The sequence below is a fragment of the Astatotilapia calliptera genome, chromosome 19 (genome assembly GCF_964374335.1).
Source record: "Astatotilapia calliptera chromosome 19, fAstCal68.1, whole genome shotgun sequence".
In the NCBI taxonomy this organism is placed as follows: domain Eukaryota; kingdom Metazoa; phylum Chordata; class Actinopteri; order Cichliformes; family Cichlidae; genus Astatotilapia; species Astatotilapia calliptera.
In genome coordinates, this window is record NC_137440.1 from 19,326,723 (window position 1) to 19,346,554 (window position 19,832).

Consider the following 19,832-nt stretch of genomic DNA (forward strand, 5'->3'; position numbering starts at 1 on the left):
CTTTGGCTTCTGATTTATCTAGCTAATAATGTCGAGTATCTTTTTATATTTCAAGAAAAATCCAATTATCTTTGCAGATAATGAAGTATCTAAATGTAGGATTATTTCCATGATAGTAAGTCTAAAAAATGTCCAAACAATCTAATTAATGTCACATTTAGTAATAAAAGGTGATTTTTTTGTGCACCGTTACATATTTTGCAGTGAAGTAAAATGATTGTAAAAGAAAAAAAAAGCCAGAAAAACTCAATAGTCGTCACTATTATAAATAAAAAAAAGAGCCATGTAGTCTTGAAACTAGTTCATTTGCATTGGATACTGGTGATATTAAATCACCACTTGGCAGATAATTTGCTTTTTGAATTTGGGACTCAGTTTTGGATTCAAATGTTGAGATTTAAAAAATTAATGTTTTTGACTGTCACAGCTGTCAGCGCTGGCAACGATCGTTTGGTATTTGTAAAGTAAAAAACCCACAGAGACTGCAAATGGATGATTTTCTGACCTGCGTCTCATTTTACTCACCGCGTTTTGGCTTTGTGCTGCAGGTTATAACAAGTTAAAATCCCGTTTTCTCTCCAGGTCACTAAAAAGAATGAAATATCAGCCAGAATATGACAAAGAATATAAAATTCAAGTAGCAAGAGTATTTTGCCACTGTGGCTGAAGTGATGCTTCAGGTTTTACCAGCATGTGTCAAGGGATGCCTATTTTTTGGTTCGAGCCCCGGCTTGGACAGTCTCGGTCGTTGTGTCCGTGGGCAAGACACTTCACCCGTTGCCTACTGGTGGTGGTCAGAGGGCACGGTGGCGCCAGTGTCCGGCAGCCTCGCCTCTGTCAGTGCGCCCCAGGGTGGCTGTGGCTACAATGTAGCTTGCCATCACCAGTGTGTGAATGTGTGTGTGAATGGGTGGATGACTGGTTGTGTAAAACGCTTTGGGGTCCTTTGGGACTAGTAAAGCGCTATATAAATACAGGTCATCTAGAATAGATTAAGGTTAAGGTATACATAAGTCAAAATTCCTAGGAAGCTGTTGTCAATAGAAAATATTTCAAGCCTGATTGTACTGGCAGTTTCTTGTTTTTTTAAAGGCAGAATAAACAGAAAGTTACAGACTTCAGAGATGATGATTGTGTTGGGTTCTCACTCCTTGATAACAAGAGTAACACTAATTCAAAGCCACAGAGGAGTTTAGAGTATGTTTGATGAAAACGTCTGGTGTGTATATGAGATCCAGTTGTCTACCAGCTCATTCATGACATCAGAAATTTGGCCTAGTTACAATGTACCCTTTGCTCATGTCTTTCTGATTAGATGTTCAGAGAAAATCTGTCTCCAAGCAACATTTTTTAATGTTTTTCAAAATAATAAAAAAAAAAAACGTTTTGAAGTTGGAGGCTGGGGCCAGGAGGGGGTGGGGGGGAGGTTACAATGAGAGAAGCATGAAAGCTCAATGTAGATCACTTCGCAAATGGCCTCAGATTGTCTGATATGAGTTGGCAAGTGAAGGTTGGAAAACTGTGTCCTTTTTTTGGTAAAGTACCTGCTCTTGATGCTCTGTTGGATTCAACTAGATCTCTTCTAGTCACTTTTGAGACCTTGGGTATGAAACACATTTGATAAAAGTTTTAATCTGCAGGATATTTTTATTTTCTTTTTGTTTTTTTTTTTACCTTTTATAAAACACATGTTTAGAATAAAAAAAAGCATAATCATCACTAGCGAGATGACACAGTTGCTTCTTGTGTTTTCATGTTGGAATACTGAAAATAATTTCAACAAGAGTTGGCTCAGGTACACAACTGGGACACTTCTCATAGCAGAGGACTCTGTTGCTGCTCAGTACACACCTACTCTCTCCACTCACTAACACAAAACTCCATCTTTCTGGCAAAGTTTGTACTCCCTGAAATCCTTTAGAGCTTAAATATATCTGAGGCAGCTGTAATGCCAAGGACCATTACTGCTGTCAGAAAGAAGGCCGTGTTCCAACAGTACAGTATAATTGACTCACTAATAGATCATGAGTGATCTTGGGAGAGGGGAAGAAAGATTCCTATTGGAGAGTGTGGTTTGGCTACTTTGAAACTTAATCAAGGTTGAACCTGTCTTCAGCCAAAGATCAATTACATAAATTAGCCTCTAGGTCAAGCTTCAGTGCAAAACAATCTTGTCACGTCGGCTTAAAAAAAAAAAAAAAAAAAAAAAGCAAGGCAGCAGCTGACAAGTGTTTGAGAAAACAGAAATGTTTTGAGCAAAATAGGCAAGTGACCCGTGAGTCCAATTTGTACGTTAGTTTGGCATAACCTCAGATTCAGCTGAATGCTGCCTTTGTTCAGACATAGGGGAGCTAGAAAGAGAAGACGCCAAAAAGTAAGAACAAACCAATTTTTCAAGGGATGACAAAAAAGTTCCAAAGTCCCTAATCTCAAAATGTGTCTGTCCCATTATATAAAATCTGAAGTGAGTTAAATGTGTATTGCACCAGTGTTATGTTAACATGTTGCTGTATTTGTTGTTGCAGTGGCTGATTGGAGACAGAGACAGGGACTGTGGGATCACCTGCTCACGGACGGGGAAGCCGGTGTGTGGTTCAGACGGGCGGAGCTATGACAGCAACTGTGAATTGCAGAAGGCGCGCTGCAAAGATAAGACACTCACATTAGCACACAGAGGCCGGTGTCGAGGTGAGAGCTAAACTCTGGTCAACTCTGTGCAGATACACGGAGCTATTTTCAGGGTGCATTCAAGAAAATTGAGATGTAGGATTTATCTGTTTTTTTTATAAATGTAAAAAGTGATGATGTTTACATGAATGTTTTCCTGATGTCTGTGTTTACACAATCCATTTCTCACACATAACAGTCCACAGCTATCAGTAAAAGTCATACATGCATTTACATACATCAACGGGCACACAACAGGTACAATAATAAGTCAGACACAGCACTAATGAGAGGTGTTGGGATGAAGGTTGGTTGCAAAGCAGCTTGCAGGTGCATAGCAACTTTAGGTTGGATAAAAAAACTGACTCTGTACTAAGATTAGCTGACCTGTGGGATTGCAGTTGAGGTTAACTTGGCCTACCTATACTGATGCTTTGCTCATTTTCTGAATCTGTATCTAGGGCTGGAGAGGAAATGGATCAAAAAGAAAATCACCCTAAAAACACATGGTGTACTATAGCATTGCCATGGTAGATAGTTTGCATTGGTCTGAAATGTCAAAACAATACAGCTGGATTTGTACTTTTAGATTTTTGATACTTTGAAATATTCTAATAGATTTTAATTTAGTTTAAGTTTATTTAAGTTTTCCTTGTCACACCTGTTGCTCATTAAGGTGTACAGAGATTTTGTATTGTACTCGACTCTAAATAGTACCTGAAAGAGTACAAAAAAGAGCATCAACAGCCAAAACCACACAGACTCTGTGACCTTTTTGTCATTCAGGTAAAAACTGGGTGTTGCCAGTGGCTCTAGCACCAACTGCTATATCTGAAGGGAGAGACGTGGAGCTCAAAGGTAAGAACTGTGACACCTTAAACACCGCACACAACCTAAAATGCAGTTTTAGAATTCATCATAACCTAATATGGCCACTGAAAAAGCAATAAAATAAAAATGAAAAAAGCAATAAAATTAATTTATTAGAATCTTAAATAGCATATTTAAGTAACTGCAGCCTGTGGCCACAACTCAAAGTCTGGGAAAAGTGGAACTAAATGGAGAAGATGTCTTTAATTTTCTGCCTCTGTGTAGCTATGTAAGTTTTTACAGACCAGGCTCACACACTTCCTCAGTTTCTGGATGCCAGCCACCCAGCAACGGCAGAGATTGATAGGTCTAAAGTCAAGATTGGAACCGGGCATCGTAGCCCCCTTTTTTCCAGACCCCCTTCTATCCATTAGAAAAACAGCAGTACGACTAAATCCATTTTTGGAGTGAATCTGACTCCCTTTGTGTGGTAATATGTGGCTTTGTTTCATAATACCAGTGTTGTGCCAAGGGAAGGAAAGCTGGGCAAAGCTCACGCAGTCTTTGCAGATGCAGCAGGCCTGTTCTGTTGTAATGAAAATGCTGCTTTATTTAGGCAGGCAGTTTGTGAACCAATCCTTGTTTACAACGACAAAGCCAGGCAAAGTCTCGTTGAAATGTGCGTGAGATTCAGATTAAACACAACAGATTAATTTGAATACGAGGCTTATAAATTGCTAACAAGTATAACAAACAACCGCAAACAACAACAAGCACAAAGCTGTGGCTGATTCAACCGGCAGACCTGCTTATTCATCATTTAGCTTTAAAATCAACACATTATGCATCATTCAAAGTCTCTCAAAGGGAGATTTGTCTGTGTCCATACACTGTGTTTCGGCTTTGTTACAGCTAACAAGCACGAGACGACAACCTGCAAACGACTGCTGGGCTCGACTTTCTTTTTACATTTACATAAATCAGACGTATTCAGGTTGGATTTTGGGGTTGCTTTTATGTCTCACTACAATATTCTATCTGCATTTTCTCTACAATACAAGTCTCATTTATAAATTCATGCATTGCTGTCCTCCTCAGTGACATCACCACCCTATTTTGGCCCTGTCAGTCTTTTATGCTTAAAGGAGACATCATGTCTGTCTCTACTCAGGTCCAGAGATGACTTTTTCAAACTTTTATTTATCCAGGAAAAATATTTGTTAAAAGTGGAGGACCGTGGTCGACTGGTCAGCTCCCTGGTGTGACTGTGTATACATGAACGGTTGAACATGAACTCATGTCCACAGGATTTTTGAGTGCAATAAAAACAGTAGTCGCTGACGGGAGTTTGAACCAGTGAACAGCTGGTGTGAAGCCCACTTCATTCTCTGACCTTTAAAGCCACCTCCATCTCTGTGCCTCGAGAGCAGGACAAGCTCATCGGTGCTGCACGAACAGTTTCCACTGACATTTCCAAATATCCATGTAGAGTACATGACGCACTCCTCAGCACTAACAATGAAGTATCCATAGCCTACATCTGGCACTAGCAGTGGTCAGTGTTGAGGAATGTGTTGTTTTAGTATTTTTGAAGACTGTTAAAAAGTCTCTGCCTCCTCTAGAGTTGAGCTACCTGCAGGTTTATTATGGTTGGAGCTTTTTTTTTCAGATTTGTGAAAAACCACACGCTGAAAGTTTGATTAAGTGTTTTAAGGGTCAGATTAAAAATCAAAACTGAGAAGAAAGTAATAAAATTATGTTTGTTTTCCCATCCTGTCAAAACATGCCATTGAGCAAGGCACAGCAGTAAACTGTGTCTGTATTTACAGGTGTGAGCAGAGTGTTACTGGCACAGAACATGTGTCTTCACTACATAAAAACAGTGCTGGAGGTTTGTATGCAGTGTTTGAGAACAGAAGGTCCTTTCAATACGTTTCAGATGCAGGACAGTCCAAGTGTCGTGTTGAGAGGAACCAGGCTCTGGAGCAAGCCAGAAGACCTCAGTCTTCAGAGTCCATGTTCATCCCAGAATGCAATGAAGATGGAACATTTGCCCAGGTCCGTATCCAATCATCCGCGGCTTTTTCCTTCCCTTTTAAATCTTTCACGCTTCATCTTTCTCTTTCCATTAGTCTCATGTGTACCCCCCCTCTTCAGATCACCCCAAAATTGAGCTTTTTCTTCACTGACAGAAAAGTCCACCCCCTGTTCTTTATTTACACTCTCATGTGTTTTACCTCTTCCATGTGTCTTGCCTCTGCAGGTCCAGTGCCATACTCTGACCGGTTACTGCTGGTGTGTTACCAGTGATGGCAAGCCAGTGAGTGGCTCCTCTGTGCACAACAGGACCCCAGTGTGTTCAGGTACTAAATAGGGGGGAATCAAGTTGGTAACCTGTTGATGAGGAGCTTTTCCAAATCATCTTAAAACATCTGTTGTATTACCGCACATACGAGTGATGGTTAATTATTTGTGTTACCTGAACAGCTCTACTTCGGAGTATTTTTAACAGTCTGCATGACCAAAGCATCCGAGTTGGTTGGATGTTTCCTGACAATTCCTTGTCGGTATGAAAAACAGAAAAATAAGCTTTTAGACATGATAGTGGTGGCTATGTTTGCTGGATCTTGCAGGCAAGCGTGCTTGGAAGCCAAGTCACTGGGTTTTGGGGCCAGTCAATCATTTTAGGAAGTGAACTAGTTTTCATAATTCAAAAAACATCTGGCAATAATTCTTTTTCAAAGGCTTTATATAATTTTAGGATACTACTGGACACAGAGTTAAACTTATAAATGATGTTCAGGAAGCCTGCCAGTCCTGATGGAGGATAAAGAGTGAACACAGCATTTGGATGACAGTTACAAAAGGTCTGTCTGTAAATGTCGAGCCATTCTATGGGCACATGTGTATTAAATGTCATGTGGCTTACAGCAGGTGCAAGGTCAATGAGAAGGCTAATGGCCATACATGCAGGGGCCTCTCGGCACTCAAACTCTCCCCCCACCTCTAAGTGCTCTCAGCAGGCTGGAGGAGAGAGAGCAAACGGGGCTCTGCACACTCATCCTGGATGGGAACACTTTATGATAATCACCATCATTTTCTCTCAGAAGATAATACACAGCGATCTTTGCCAGAGCTGGATTGCAAAGCCACTAGAGCATATGGTGCAAATTTTGTGTGGAAAGTGCGGTGAAAGTGGTCGCATGCCCCTCTGAAACTGCTCAGCAGACAAAGCACCCCCAACCAAACCTCCCCTTTTCTTTTTCTCTTCAGTTCCTTGATCGATCTCTATCTGCCTAATCTGCTGTGCTTTCTCTTTTCTGTCTCTCTAACTTGTGCCACATTTTTCTGTTTGATGCTTTGAAGAAAACTTCACAAATTGATCATACTTCCATCCACCCGTTACAACAATAAAACCTCACCTTACTGGTGCAAAAAATGAATTTGCTCCAAAACAGAGCTGCACCAAATCATATTTGCTTGTTCGGTTCCTTAACTTACAGGATTTGGAGCTTTACTGTTCATATATGACATAAATCTGTTCTGGATGATTGGTTTGACAAAATAAGCAATGTGAAGATGTCAGTTTGGATGATATCTTTAACTACGACATTCTGACAATCCAAAAATACAAAATACACTGATTGGCCATTTTGTTAGATATACAGTATACTCACATGATAGCAATTCAGTGAATATAGGCGTGTAGTCATGGTCAAAATGACTGGCTGATGTTAAAAAGGAGCATCAGAATTAAGCAGAAAGGTGATTTTGTTTGTGCCAGATGGGCCAGTCTGAGGATTTCTGAAACTTCTGGCACAACCATCTCTTGGCTTTACAGGTAATAGTCTGAAAAAGAACAAATATCCACTTAGTGGCAATTCTCTAGGCCTTGTTGATGCCAGAGGTCAGAAGAGAATGACCAGACCGCTTCAAGCTGATAAGAAAGCAGTAATTCAGATAACCTGCTGTTACAGCAAAGGTATGCAGAAGAACATCTCTGAATGTACAACACCTTTAACCTTGAAGCAAATGTGCCACAGCAGCAGAAGCCCACACTCGGTGCAATTCCTGTCAGCCTGGAAAGATAGGAAACAGACTGTAATTCATACAGAAGATTGGAAAAGTGTTGCTTGATTTCTGCTTCGACATTTAGATAATAGGGTCAGAATTTGGTCTAAACAACATAAAAGAGTCCTTCTTCCCTATTTGTGTAAGTGCTGGGGATATTTTGTTGGCTCACTTTAGGCCCCTTGGTACTAACTGGTACTTGGTACCATAGTTTAAATGCCACACCCTCTCTTAATTATTTTTGCTGACCATATAAATCCCCTTATGGCCACAGTCTAACCATCTCCTGATGGCTGCTTCCAAAGCATTAATGTGCCATGTCACAGAGCTCAGATCATCTTGAACTGGTTTCTTGAACATGACAATGCACTCAAATGGCTTCACAGTCTGTAGATACCAGCGAGTTGCACTAATAAAGTTGACACTTGAGTCTAGATAACAGATTAATTAAAAGCAGTTACACTTAGCAAAGGTTGGAAAGTGCATTCTCGTGTAATCGTGTTTAAATACACTCTTTTTAAAATCCTGAAATGTAGTTTATTGCACAACACAATTTCTACCTGTCTCCTTTCTGTCCTGGATAAGATCCGATATCTTCATTGTTTCTTGCAAAGGTATGTATGACACTGGTGCCTGAATCTGGGCACAATAAACCCACTGGTGTCTCCGGATACTAAAGTTTAACAGTACATGCCCAGCTCATCTGCCCCTTACTATACCTTCCCAATCAAATAACCTTTGACATGCTCAGATGCACCTGTCTACTGTGACCCAAATCAATCATCTCGCATACATTTGCAGGAAACTTCCGTGAATTTATGGGAACTCATGCTGGGACAAGTGGATTGTCAGGTAGTAAATTTCCTTCTAGTTGCTTTAACTTAAAATAGAATCTCCCATTTTTCTCTTCTATTGTAATTGGTTGCACCATTTAATTTTGCCCTGCCCTCCGTGCATCCACGCATGACACCAAATACCTGCATGCACCAAACAAGAATGACATTTAGAACTTGGAATCTTTCATGTTTAATTTCCACAGATGGAGCAGATCATACAGTTTTGCGTTGGTCTGTATTAAAATTATGCATAGTACTAACAATATGTACTCGTCCACCTAACCAAAAGAAGAGACACCAGTGGATTGGGTAATCAGTAGGAGTGCTGGTTTTTCTGATGTTTCCTGTGTCGACTGTTTTAAAAGAAATAAAAACATATTTACTTGCTGTAAGTTGGTAATTTTTTTATTTATTTTACCAGCTCAAACAACAACAAAAAAAAAAAACAGTTTTGAAGACAAATCCTTTAAATTTAACTTTACTGGATGTTACTGTCTAGTCTTTGGTTTACACTGTTTCTTCCTCTTCCCAGGGTCAGTAACTGATAAGCCACCAGGGCCACCAAACACAGATAGAAAAGGTGAGTTGTGATCTGCTGTTATGTGTGCATGTACCCTAAAAGTGTTTTGACCTGATTTTACTCCATGTGATCCATGCAAAGTCAACATTTGTGAAGAACACAAACTTACACGTACTGGCCTTCACTGTTAAAGGGAATCTAAAAACAATACCAAGAGATGTTTCCCCCCTTTTATAAGATGCAAATGATGCTGAATTTATTATAAAGATCTCAAATATATGCACCACTGTCTAATGCATCCCTCAAGTGACAGTTCATCTTTAACCATAGCAGTTTTAACAAATCTGTCCAAAATCTTGACTGGTTTTGCTCAAGTTATGCTTTTTTCCCCACCCTCCAGGAATGGTAAAATATGGAACATTATAGAATTAATTCAAGAAATTAAAGAAACACTGAGGAGACTTTCTACTGAGCCTCTAAAAATCGGTCTTTGCTTCAGAAATCTCACAGAAAACAGATCTTAAGGAATTTCTTTAAACTGAAAAAAAGTGGGCAGTCTCTCGAAGCTTCTCTGCCGATGCCATTTCACACCACTTGACAATTGCAGTAAGTTACAGGTTATTTTGACATGCTTATCACACTCTAGCAGGGTTTACACATAGACTTCTCATGTATGGTAAATTAAGAGAGATATTTAATAAACAAAACAAAAACGCTGCTGCTCATTCTTTGTTTCACCTGGGTTTACACCAAGACCGACCCAGTGACTACTGCATTTTATTTACAGTTCAACCTGAATAGGTCAGTTTGACCTCAGGTTCTTTAACATTACTGACATGTCATCTGATTTAAGAACTTAACATTAGTGTTTATCTCCAATCAAAGTTTCTCTGTTGTTTGCTTTTGATTGAATTATTTCCCAAGGAATTTTCCAGATGCTACAATACCGCATGTGGGTGAGTATTCTAGGCAGTTCAATTCACAGCATTACATGAGATCCTTTAAAGTTTTGCAACTCTACCTAAAAGCTTAGCTACTTTAAATTTTACCAGTTTTCCCTACAAGGTCACCCTCTTTGGTGCCCCTGGGTTACTTTCAATGCAGCTGCAGTTTTTAGAAATCAGTTCTACTCTAACTGCAAGGGGTGTATAAACATGGACTTTAGACTTTTGTAGGGAGCAAACTATCAACTTCTACGTCACTGCAGAGTATAGTGGAGAATGAGAGCTGGGGCTCTGGCTCCTGAGACCAAACAGCAGTTTTTGACAGAAATTTCCATCCAAAGGCAGCAAATGACAGTCACGACCATGCTCATCATTCACAGGGTTTGAATTTGCCTTGATAGGATCTGACTGACAGCATGGAGGTCTACTATATTGCACAGAGGGAAAAGATTAGGTGTGCACTGTGCACATGGTCACAGTGAATTGAAATGCAGGAGTATTTTCACCTCGCCAATAAAAGCTTTGCTCACCTGCCACTTTGAAACAGTGTGCGATTGTGGGCTACATAGCAAACTCAAAAGTCTTCATGTGATAACAGAGGGCGACTTCCAGAAAGCATTCTTGAATCTTTAATAGGCAGAGTTGCAAAACTTTATAATCACATCTATAAATGTAAAAAAACGGACTTGAAATGTTTTTAGTTTTTGCTTAACAGTTAAATTGTTGTATTTTTGTTATACCCATATGAACTTTAGCATTGCCACAATTTAATGTGTTTAAGGGAGGAAAGTCAAATATTTAGTTAATAATTTACCAAGAAAACTGAAGACAGCAGTTTATTTGGCCCTCAGTGTGGGAGCAGAGACACAAATATTTTACCAGTGTTTAACTGTAATGAATAAGAATAAACGTTTATACTGTGATCTTCAATTTTATTACTTGTAGTTTTGGTTAGTAGTTAAAGTGAGCTGCATATTTGCATCTGCCAAAAACAAGGGAGTCACGACAACTTCTAAGTCTCCTTCTACACTGGCATATTTTACGAAAGGAAAAAAGAGGAAAATATTGCTTAATTAGATTCTTCTGTGGCTTATTAGTGTTTTTTATTTTAGTGTCCGAGACAGTTAATTATCTAGTACTTCATGTGTTTTGAAGACTTTGCCCCGAGGATGATGCTTGAGTGATGCGTATCCGCTTGGGAGAATAAATGACCTCGTATTATTTTTGTAAAAACTCGTGTGATTCCATTTTAAACTGGTTTTGTTATATATCCTTCTACTTAACCAAGGTGTGAAGGAGTAATTTTCCAGCGTGACGTGATTGTAAACTAACGATGAGACCATCACCGAATTCACTTTGGTAAATTCCCTGGACATCCATGAGTATATTATTTCCAAATTTTAATGCATTCAAGGAACTTGAGATCTCACCAAAAACAAACATTTTTGGGCAGACTAACCAGTTGACCTACTTCCTAGCGATACATTACAACATAATTTGACAATTAAGAATGACGACACAGACAGTTTCACCTCTTTGCATTAACTGTGGATGCAGCTTTCTGATGCTACATCTGCACTGCATTTGTCCTGAGGAGCGGTGTCCTCCTCGTGTGAGTGTCTGGGTGTGTGGTTTACACTGCGAGTGTGAGTGAGTGTGCTAAATGTGCAGCTGATCATGTTGGTGTGAGGATGATTTATTGATGCATGTGTGCAGGACCACATGTGGGTGTTTGTCTCTCTCTCTCTCCTTTCTATATTATTCAGTCTGTCTGTCTGTCTGTCTGTCTGTCTGTCTGTCTTGGCCGGGCCATGTGCAAATCCCAACCATTCAACAGTTCTGGAGAGTAGATTGTATTAACCTCAATAATAGTAGTCTCTTTCCGTTTCTTTCTCACCCTTAACCCAGATGATGGCTCCAAGCCCACACCCACCATGGAGACTCATGTCCCCCCTGAGGGTGATGGTAAGCCTCCTCAATAACTCCTACACAGTCGCTTAGATAATTAGTGTGCATATGGTATATTTATAATGACTCATAGGTTTAAAGGCAGCTGACAGCATTGCTCCTTTGTGTGCTTACATCCCATGTCTTAAGAATGCACCATTACATCAAATGGAAAAGGCCAGATGTTAAAATACCAAATGATACATTTGATATTTTTGGAAAAACTGGGATCTTGGATGCAATTTTAGCTTTGGTTTTGTGGGCAAAGCTTGGCTGTGCATGTTGCTTTTCAAATAAGTAGCTACTGGTGAGGTTAAATAAAGCACGGCTGTGTGTAAAATTTTCTCGAGATCACCTAAATGTGTGAAAGCTATTTGTCTAGAACTTGTCATTCTGTCGCTGCAGAGATAACTGCTCCAACACTATGGATAAAACAGCTGGTTTACAAGGAGAACAAAAAGAACAGCTCCTCTTCCAGGAAACCAGGTGAGTGAAAGAAAAATTTTCTGCTTATTCTACACATATTCTCTAAAATAAAGGCATTAGGGGTATGCATTAATTTGCAAGTTTGTGTGCGTGAAGCCCTTAAAATATAGCATTGTTGGATGCTGATAAACTCAGCTCTTCTCTGCCACACTTTTTACATACTCAGGCTAAATAATTAGCCATACTGACCTTTGGAAGATATGAAAGCTATCAGAGAAGTTGCTAGAACCCTAAACAAAGTATATATAAACGTGGCTCCGGTGTAACCAGTTTCAAAACCACCAGCTTGCCATGAAATGTAATCTGTTTTAACTTGAAGACAGACCTACACTGCCAGGGTTATGTTTTGTGGTTTCATTCCTTTGGTGTAATTTGTTTAGCTTTCTCTGTCTCCTTTTTAATTACGCCTTGACGTGTCCACTAAACTCTGGGAGGTTTGATGGCTGTACCAAGTCGAGGAGTGAATGAAGTGTGGCCTGTGTGAGCATATGTGTATTAGGAGTAGATGGATATATTGGTTAGCTGATATATATGGGTTGATGTAAATCTTCAAAAGTCTAAAAACAGTCTATTTTCTTCAATAATAAATCTTTCATTCAGACTGTATCTCCTAAAGATGGAAAAAATGGGGGGGGGGGAAAGTGCAAATCAGGCACTTACTGTGTTGGTGTTGAGCTATAATGTTTCCACGAGTGTTTAAAAAAGCATTTATGATTTAATCAGACTTTCAGGAAATCAAATACCCATGAAAACTGATGTGGAAGCTTGCAGACTTGTAAGCCCCGTAGTTTTTGCCGTTAAAATACTGAAAGGAAAAAAGAAAAAAATTCACCACATCTCACCAGTAGTTTGTCTGCCCGTCTTCTTGCACACCTCAGTATTTTGCATCTAAATATTGTTGAGGCATCTATGTAATCTCACAACTCTTCTTTCATCCTAAACCTTTTTGTCTGCCATTTACCACAAAATCTGATTTTACATGCTACGCTGCAAACAATGAGGCATACAAATACTTGATTGTACCTTGGGGTTTCCTGGGATTATGAATGATGGTGATGTGGCAGGGGAAACTGTGGTCAGCATTGAGGGGTGTATTTTATCTAAGAGGTATTTGCTGTGACAGCTCTTTGAAACTTCTGTGGAAACACCAGCTTCCCGTTTCAAATTAGCATCCGGTGTCCTCAAAGGACAAGCGACAAGGCCGAGTGAGGGGGAGATGTCATCACATTTGAGGCATGAGCGATGTGTGTGTCTACATCTGCATGTGATTGCAAACCGCGTGTGTGTTTGTGTGTGTTGTCAAAGGAGATTGTGTGCCTGTGCCTAATTTAAAGTTGGAAAGCAAATAACAGTTACTGGAGGAAGTGTACTTAAACCTCTTCTTCTTTTGGCTGCTCCCATTAGGGGTCACCACAGCTGATCGTCTGATTCCATCTCATTCTATCCCAACCATCCTCCTCTGCCACACCAGCCCTTTTCATATCCTCCTTCACTTCATCCATGAATCTCTTCTCTGTGGTCTTCCTGGTTTCCTCCTGCCTGGCAGTTCCATATTAAACATCCTTTGTCCAATATATCCACCATCCCTCCTGTTTGCACATATCCAAACAATCACAACCGTTCCTCGCTAAGTTTGTCTGTCTTCTCTAATCTTGTCCATCCCGTATATTTAGCGCTGCCCTCTCCAGCTCTGCCTGTCTTTTTGTCAGTGCCGCCAGCTCCAAAAAATACATCATAACAGGTCTCACTACCATCTTGTAAACCTTCCCTTCTACACTTCATGCTATCCTATCACAAATCACCCCCTCCACTCTTCTCCACCCACCCCACCTGCACTCTCTTCTTCTCCTCTCTTGTGCAGTGTCCGTTGCTTTGGATGGTTGACCCCGGGTATTTAAAATTGTCTCCTTCACTTTTTCACCCGTTTCCCTCTCAGTCACACACATGTATCCTGTCGTTCTTTCATTCCTCTTCTCTCCAGAGAATACCTCCACCTCTCCAGGCTCTCTTCCATCTGCTCCCTACTCTCACCACAGATCATAACATCATAGACAAGGAAATTCCTGCCTGACCTCATCTGTCAGGCAGTGTCATCCCCAGTGTAATCCCATCCCCACTCTGAACCCATCTGTCATTCCCACCCCACACCTCACCGCTGTCTTACTGTCCAGCAATACATATCCAGCACCACCCTCTCTGCCATTCTCTTGGCATCATATGCTTTCTCTAGATCAGCAAGAACACTGTGTAACTCCTTTTGACCTTCTTTATACTTTTTCACCAATACTCATGAATTCTGATCTTAACCTAGCTTCAGCGTTATCCCTCTATAGCTACAACAGTTTTGCACATCATCCTTGTTCTTGAAAACTTGTATCAGTACACTTCTTCTGCTTACATTCTTAAGTGCACTGGCTCTTTTGTAATTCTTTAATTTAATGAGCTAGTTACCAGTGCTGGGTAATGTTACTTTTAAGAGTACTTGTTACGTTACAAAATATCCACAATATAAATAATTTCTTATGTTACAATGTTACCTATTTAAAAAAATTATTTTTTATTGTACTTTGAGATACCAGCATTCACAATTCTTTGCACATGTTGATTATACTGTCCATGTAGCTTACTGTACATTTCAGATAAAGAAAAGAAGAGGTAAGATATATTTTGTTTTGGTGGGAAAACTCCTTTGTTATAGCAGTTCAAAGTTCACAACAAACATATATGAAATATGTAGAAGGGCATATAACTTACATATAATACAGTATGAAAAATTAATTAGGTAAAAACTAATCTGAAATAAATACAATAAAGTAAAATAAGTATATTTTACTTTAAGTATTAGTAATATTACAATAAGTGAAAAAGCTACTCTCAGTTTAGGGGTGAAATAAACTTAACATGAGAGGGCAGGACTTCTAAATGTAGTGACTTTACCTCATTGCAAAGCAGGTTGGTACTGATAGCATCTCTTCCATTAACAGTGGCAGCTGTAGCATTGTTTGCTGGTACTTTTTAAGGCAGAGGTCACATTTTGCATGTGCATTTTATCTGCCAAAAAAAAAAAAAAACAAAAAACAGGAAAAAATACCTCAACAATGTAAAGATTAGGGATGGGTATCGTTTAGGTTTTATCCGATACCGGTGCCAAATCGGTACTTTTGAAACTGTGCCGGTGCTTAAACGGTGCTCGAACTGGTGCTTAAAGAATGGAGAACACAAACTTTGTCCAAAAACCTCTCATGTTCAGCTGTTTTTTTTGTAAAAAGATAACAATGTGTGCCTTTTCTGCAGCTATGTGGCATATATGGTATCACTCTTGGCTGGAAGAAGTGCTTAATCAATGGAAAAAACACAAACTTTGTCCAAAAACCTCTCATGTTTAACTGTTTTCCACTTTTTCTTTGGTCATTTTAGCCTTTTTGGCCAGGGTGAAGGGAGTATCTGCCATCAAACAAGAAGACAGCCGCATGTAGCTATGATGATGTTTGCTAGTTCACCTTACATGCATTAATGTAATAACGTGGTTAGCCTACTCAACGTAAATTACACACGAACAACATGAAGCTACTCACGCAGAGAAGAACGGCTGCTGCTGCATCATCATCCTCATCATTTCTGCAATGGCGTGTCCAGCGGGGTGGCCTGGGGGGGCACAGGCCCCCCCCCCCAACCAGACTGGCCACCCCAGGTGCCACCCCAAAGGCAAAACAATAAAATTCAATCAAATATCAAATGTCCGATTATGTTTTCACGGTGACGCTCAGATATCCGAGTGTAAGTGAATGCAGCATCGGCTTCTGCGCTATGCGCATCACCTTAGCAAAGGTAGGAGAGCCAAGCGCGAAAGACGTCACTGCAGGAAACAATTTTTCGGTGAAAGAAAATGAGGACAGAATAAATGTCCCGGTAAGTAATATTAAGTTTGTTGAGTTTAGTAAACTTCGGCGAAATTAGAATACCAAGGAAAAAATAACACTTAAAGAATTATTGCAGCCGTGGAATATTTCAGACAGTATGCTAGAGAGGGCAGCTAACATAAGAGTTATGAGTTATAAGATGTAATCTAAGTCGTAACATTGCTGTATGGAGCTGCAGATTTGGTTGCAGGTTAACATAGCTGGACTGGCCATCGGGCTTATTTGACTTATTTTTTATTTTTTTTGTAATGGCATGAACAATGAGAGGTGGTGGATTGGCCAGATGCAGGTCGATGTGTAGAAATAACTCCGTTGTTTGGTGGTGGCTATGGCGGGGCTTCCACAGAGGCAGCAGGTGGATGAGGGAAGGGGAGGCAGGAGGAGAGCCCCGAAGCAGCCACCAGTCCGAGTGTCAGGTGAACTGAACTTCAGGTAAGAAGTTATGACCTGCAGTCTATCTGGGTCAGATATAAACTAAGTTTAGGTGGAGTTTATTTTCGTTGTGCTGACTTTTTACTGTCAGTTGCAATAACTCATACTGCGTTCTAGCCAGCTTGGAGTTTTTATACAGCTGTTCGGTTGCTATGATGTTACTGATAGTGAACTTTATTTTATTCATAAGGTTAGTTAGTAGAGTTGCCAACGGCTCCTTAAAAAAATGGAATGGTCCCTCATTCAGAGAAAATATTACACGTTTCGTATTGAGCTGAGAAGAGACGCAGTTTGTCCCGAACTTCAGCTAGAATGGAAAAAGACACAAAGCTGGATTTATTCTGTCTTTACGCTGCACAGCTGCCTCTTCTCTCATCCTGCCTCTCCTGTTGCTACTTCAATCATGAAACTGATCGATGATCAGCTGATCGGCTTTTCTCTCTTGTTTGTTTATCGCCCACTTTGCGCCAGAAAGACGAAACCAGCAGATGTCGCGCTAAACAACAGCAGCACGTTTAAGCTTGATCGGCTGTTGTTAGAATTTATTTAATATTAATTTCTAGTATCAGCTGATGTTTGCTGGAGCCACAGCTGTAAAGCTGCTGGTCATGATGTCGGTTTGGATATCTGGTGAGAGGGAAACGTGAAGACCACCCACCAGGATCCTTTTTTATGTAGCTGACAGCTGGTAACTGTGCAGGGGCGGGTCTAGCAAAGTTTTGCCAGGGGGCCAGGTAGGGCATTAACAGGGAAAGGGGGCACAAAGAAATACTTTTCTTTCTTATTCTCATTTAAAATATCTAGCTTTTATTAAATAATTATCTAAATCTTACAACCAAAGTTTTTATCTGACGTAAAATGTATAGAAATCATACATATACATACATCAGCCAGTGTTGTTCTTTATCAATATTACCAAAGTTTACCATAAGGCAGCATAGAAAGTATTTACTTGCTTTCAGGTTTTATTCAAATATTAGTCTTTTCAGTTGTTTCTCCACTTTTTTCCTGTTTCAAAATCAAACACCAGTTTGTGAGAAGATTATCTTCTTTTTTTAACAGGCAGAGAAAGTTTTACATTGGAACTGGCTAATTTGTCAATTGTTTGCTACAAATGTTCGTATTTTAATATTCAAAAATGTTTTTGCCCAAAACACATGTGCAGTATATGTCAGTAAAAATACTATGCAAATATTGCTGTCCTTGAATGCTGAGTAAACACTGACAAAGCACTGATTGTATCTCTTGTACTTTATCAACGCAGTATCTAAAAACTTTGCACCGTAGTGGTTAAAATCTCATTCTAATAAGAGTTAAAAGTGCATTTGGTTATTAGGTTTATAGGATTATTGAATTATGGTTAAGGGTTGGTAGAATTTTTTTTTAAAACATTATCTGCCAATTAAATCTGCCACCCTTCTCCAAATCTGTGCCCCTACCTGGCCCCCCAACAAAAATTTTCTAGACACGCCACTGCATTTCTGCTACACTGGCAGGGCTAGGGGCCAGGACTCTATTCTTCGGGTTTTTGGGGGATGTTGCTCCGGGTCCGATAACTGGCAACCCACCCGACGTGCACGGTGTGAGGTCTAGCAGCAAACTATCAAATACAGCGCATTTCTCGGCTTTTAAAAAAAACGCTATGCATTGCCAGCTGTTTAATCGGATTCTTGGTGTTACCTCCTTTGACAGTATCACAGTATCAGCTTAAAGCACTTGTTGCAGGCTGCTGAGTTTGCATATTTTGCTGTGAAGTACAGCCAGACTTTTGACCGCTTCGCCTTGGGCATTTTTAATCTGTAGCTCTGCTCCAACAGAACGTACGTACCTGGCCCCGCCTACTATCCTCGGAAACGTAAAATGATTGGCTAGAAGTGTATCACAGCTCAGGAAAAAAAAAAAGCACCGAAATAAAGCACCGAAATGTGCGCTGCTTTTCGGTCTGGTTACTACCGTTTATGTCAGAATGATGGCACCGGACACCGGTACCCATCCCTAGTAAAGATCAGTCACAAATTCTTTTAGCTACAAGACTTTGTGGCAACAAAGGAACAAAAACACATCTATCACTTTTACCCATCAGCCGTAAAAGGCTCTCGGACCGTTGTCATTAGCTGGAGGTGTGGGTGCCGTTGACGCCCATGTTTGTCAATGCTGTAACTGGAGAACGAGGCGATATAAGAGTTTCAAATTGATGCCAAAGGTGTATCTACTAAAAATCTCAGCTGGATTTGAATTGCAGTAGCATCAACCTGAAGGTTAAGGTCAGAGGTCAAGTCTTCTGAAAATCTTGTGAATGCGATAACTCAAGAAGGAAATCAATAAATTAAATAACTAATTTGTAATTTGTTAGCTCCAGCATACACAATTACAGCGTGTCTTCTGATTGGTTAGTAAAAAAAAAGTCCATTGTTTGTCTTTTGTTAATATCCTTAATGCTTTGCCTTCTTCCTTTTTAACATGTTTTGAAAACATTAAAACCCTAAAAAGATTTAAAACCCCATTCTTCTTCACTGCAAAAACTGCCCTTTCTCATACTTCATTCATGGATCCATTCTGTCTTTAGAATTTTCTAGCAATTTTGTAATTTTTATAATCATTTAACCAAGAAAAAAAGTACAAGCTGATCATTTAAATGCCACAGCCTAACTTTATGACCACAGTTTATTAATCTTCAAAAGCTTCCACCAGCAGGATAACACACCATGTCACAAACATCAAATAATCTCAGACTGGTCTCTTGAACATGACAGTGAGTCCATTGTACTCAAAATGGCCTCCACGGTCACCAGATGTCATTCTAATAGAGTAACTCCATATGGTGGAACAGGAGATACACATCATGGATGTGCAGGTCACAAATCTGGAGCAACTTTGTGACGCTGTCCAGTCAGCACAGATCAAAAATAAATTAAAAATAATCAAGGCAGTTCTAAAGGCAAAAGCTGTCCAAATGGGTACTAGCAAGGTGATATATTGTTGTATTATATTCATACACATACACTCACTCACTCGGGCAATTCGGCACGCGAAAGGGAAGAGACAGCGAATAAATCTCTCTACCCACCAGGCAATTTCTCCACTTGACTCTAGAACAAGGGCAGAGACTGGCAGGGCTCCTTATACTGACAAACTGCTTTATTAACTTCTGGATAAAATCATTTCTAAGCAGAGAAGATTTGGAATAACAGTCCTTATT

At 39.9% G+C, this 19,832-nt stretch overlaps 2 protein-coding genes across 18 annotated transcripts in view; one reads left to right on the top strand and one right to left on the bottom strand.

Annotated features, from left to right (window-relative positions):
• ccdc177 (coiled-coil domain containing 177) overlaps positions 1-19,832 on the bottom strand; it is a 170,051-nt gene that overhangs the window by 35,020 nt on the left and 115,199 nt on the right. The window contains exons 2-3 of one of the 4 annotated variants that reach the window (XM_026152110.2): positions 7,493-7,556; positions 7,155-7,326 (exon numbers count right to left, since the gene is read on the bottom strand). The exons of 2 other annotated variants lie outside the window; for them this stretch is intronic. In XM_026152110.2, the coding sequence (XP_026007895.2) occupies positions 7,155-7,190 (36 nt within the window). In that variant the 5' untranslated portion in view covers positions 7,191-7,326; positions 7,493-7,556. Of the gene's footprint in view, positions 1-5,714; positions 5,838-7,154; positions 7,327-7,492; positions 7,557-19,832 lie in introns of those variants that run through there. One more of the 4 variants, XM_026152111.2, reaches the window with a different exon arrangement.
• Positions 1-19,832, top strand: part of smoc1 (SPARC related modular calcium binding 1) — a 62,105-nt gene that overhangs the window by 19,757 nt on the left and 22,516 nt on the right. For 4 of the 14 annotated variants that reach the window (XM_080293709.1, XM_080293713.1, XM_080293708.1 and 1 more), the window contains exons 2-9: positions 2,526-2,688; positions 3,454-3,525; positions 5,417-5,535; positions 5,741-5,840; positions 8,350-8,400; positions 8,917-8,964; positions 11,721-11,813; positions 12,201-12,281. In XM_080293709.1, the coding sequence (XP_080149835.1) occupies positions 2,526-2,688; positions 3,454-3,525; positions 5,417-5,535; positions 5,741-5,840; positions 8,350-8,400; positions 8,917-8,964; positions 11,721-11,813; positions 12,201-12,281 (727 nt within the window). The remainder of the gene's footprint in view (positions 1-2,525; positions 2,689-3,453; positions 3,526-5,416; positions 5,536-5,740; positions 5,841-8,349; positions 8,401-8,916; positions 8,965-11,720; positions 11,814-12,200; positions 12,282-19,832) is intronic. The other 10 variants (XM_026152119.2, XM_080293714.1, XM_080293715.1 and 7 more) reach the window with 5 other exon arrangements.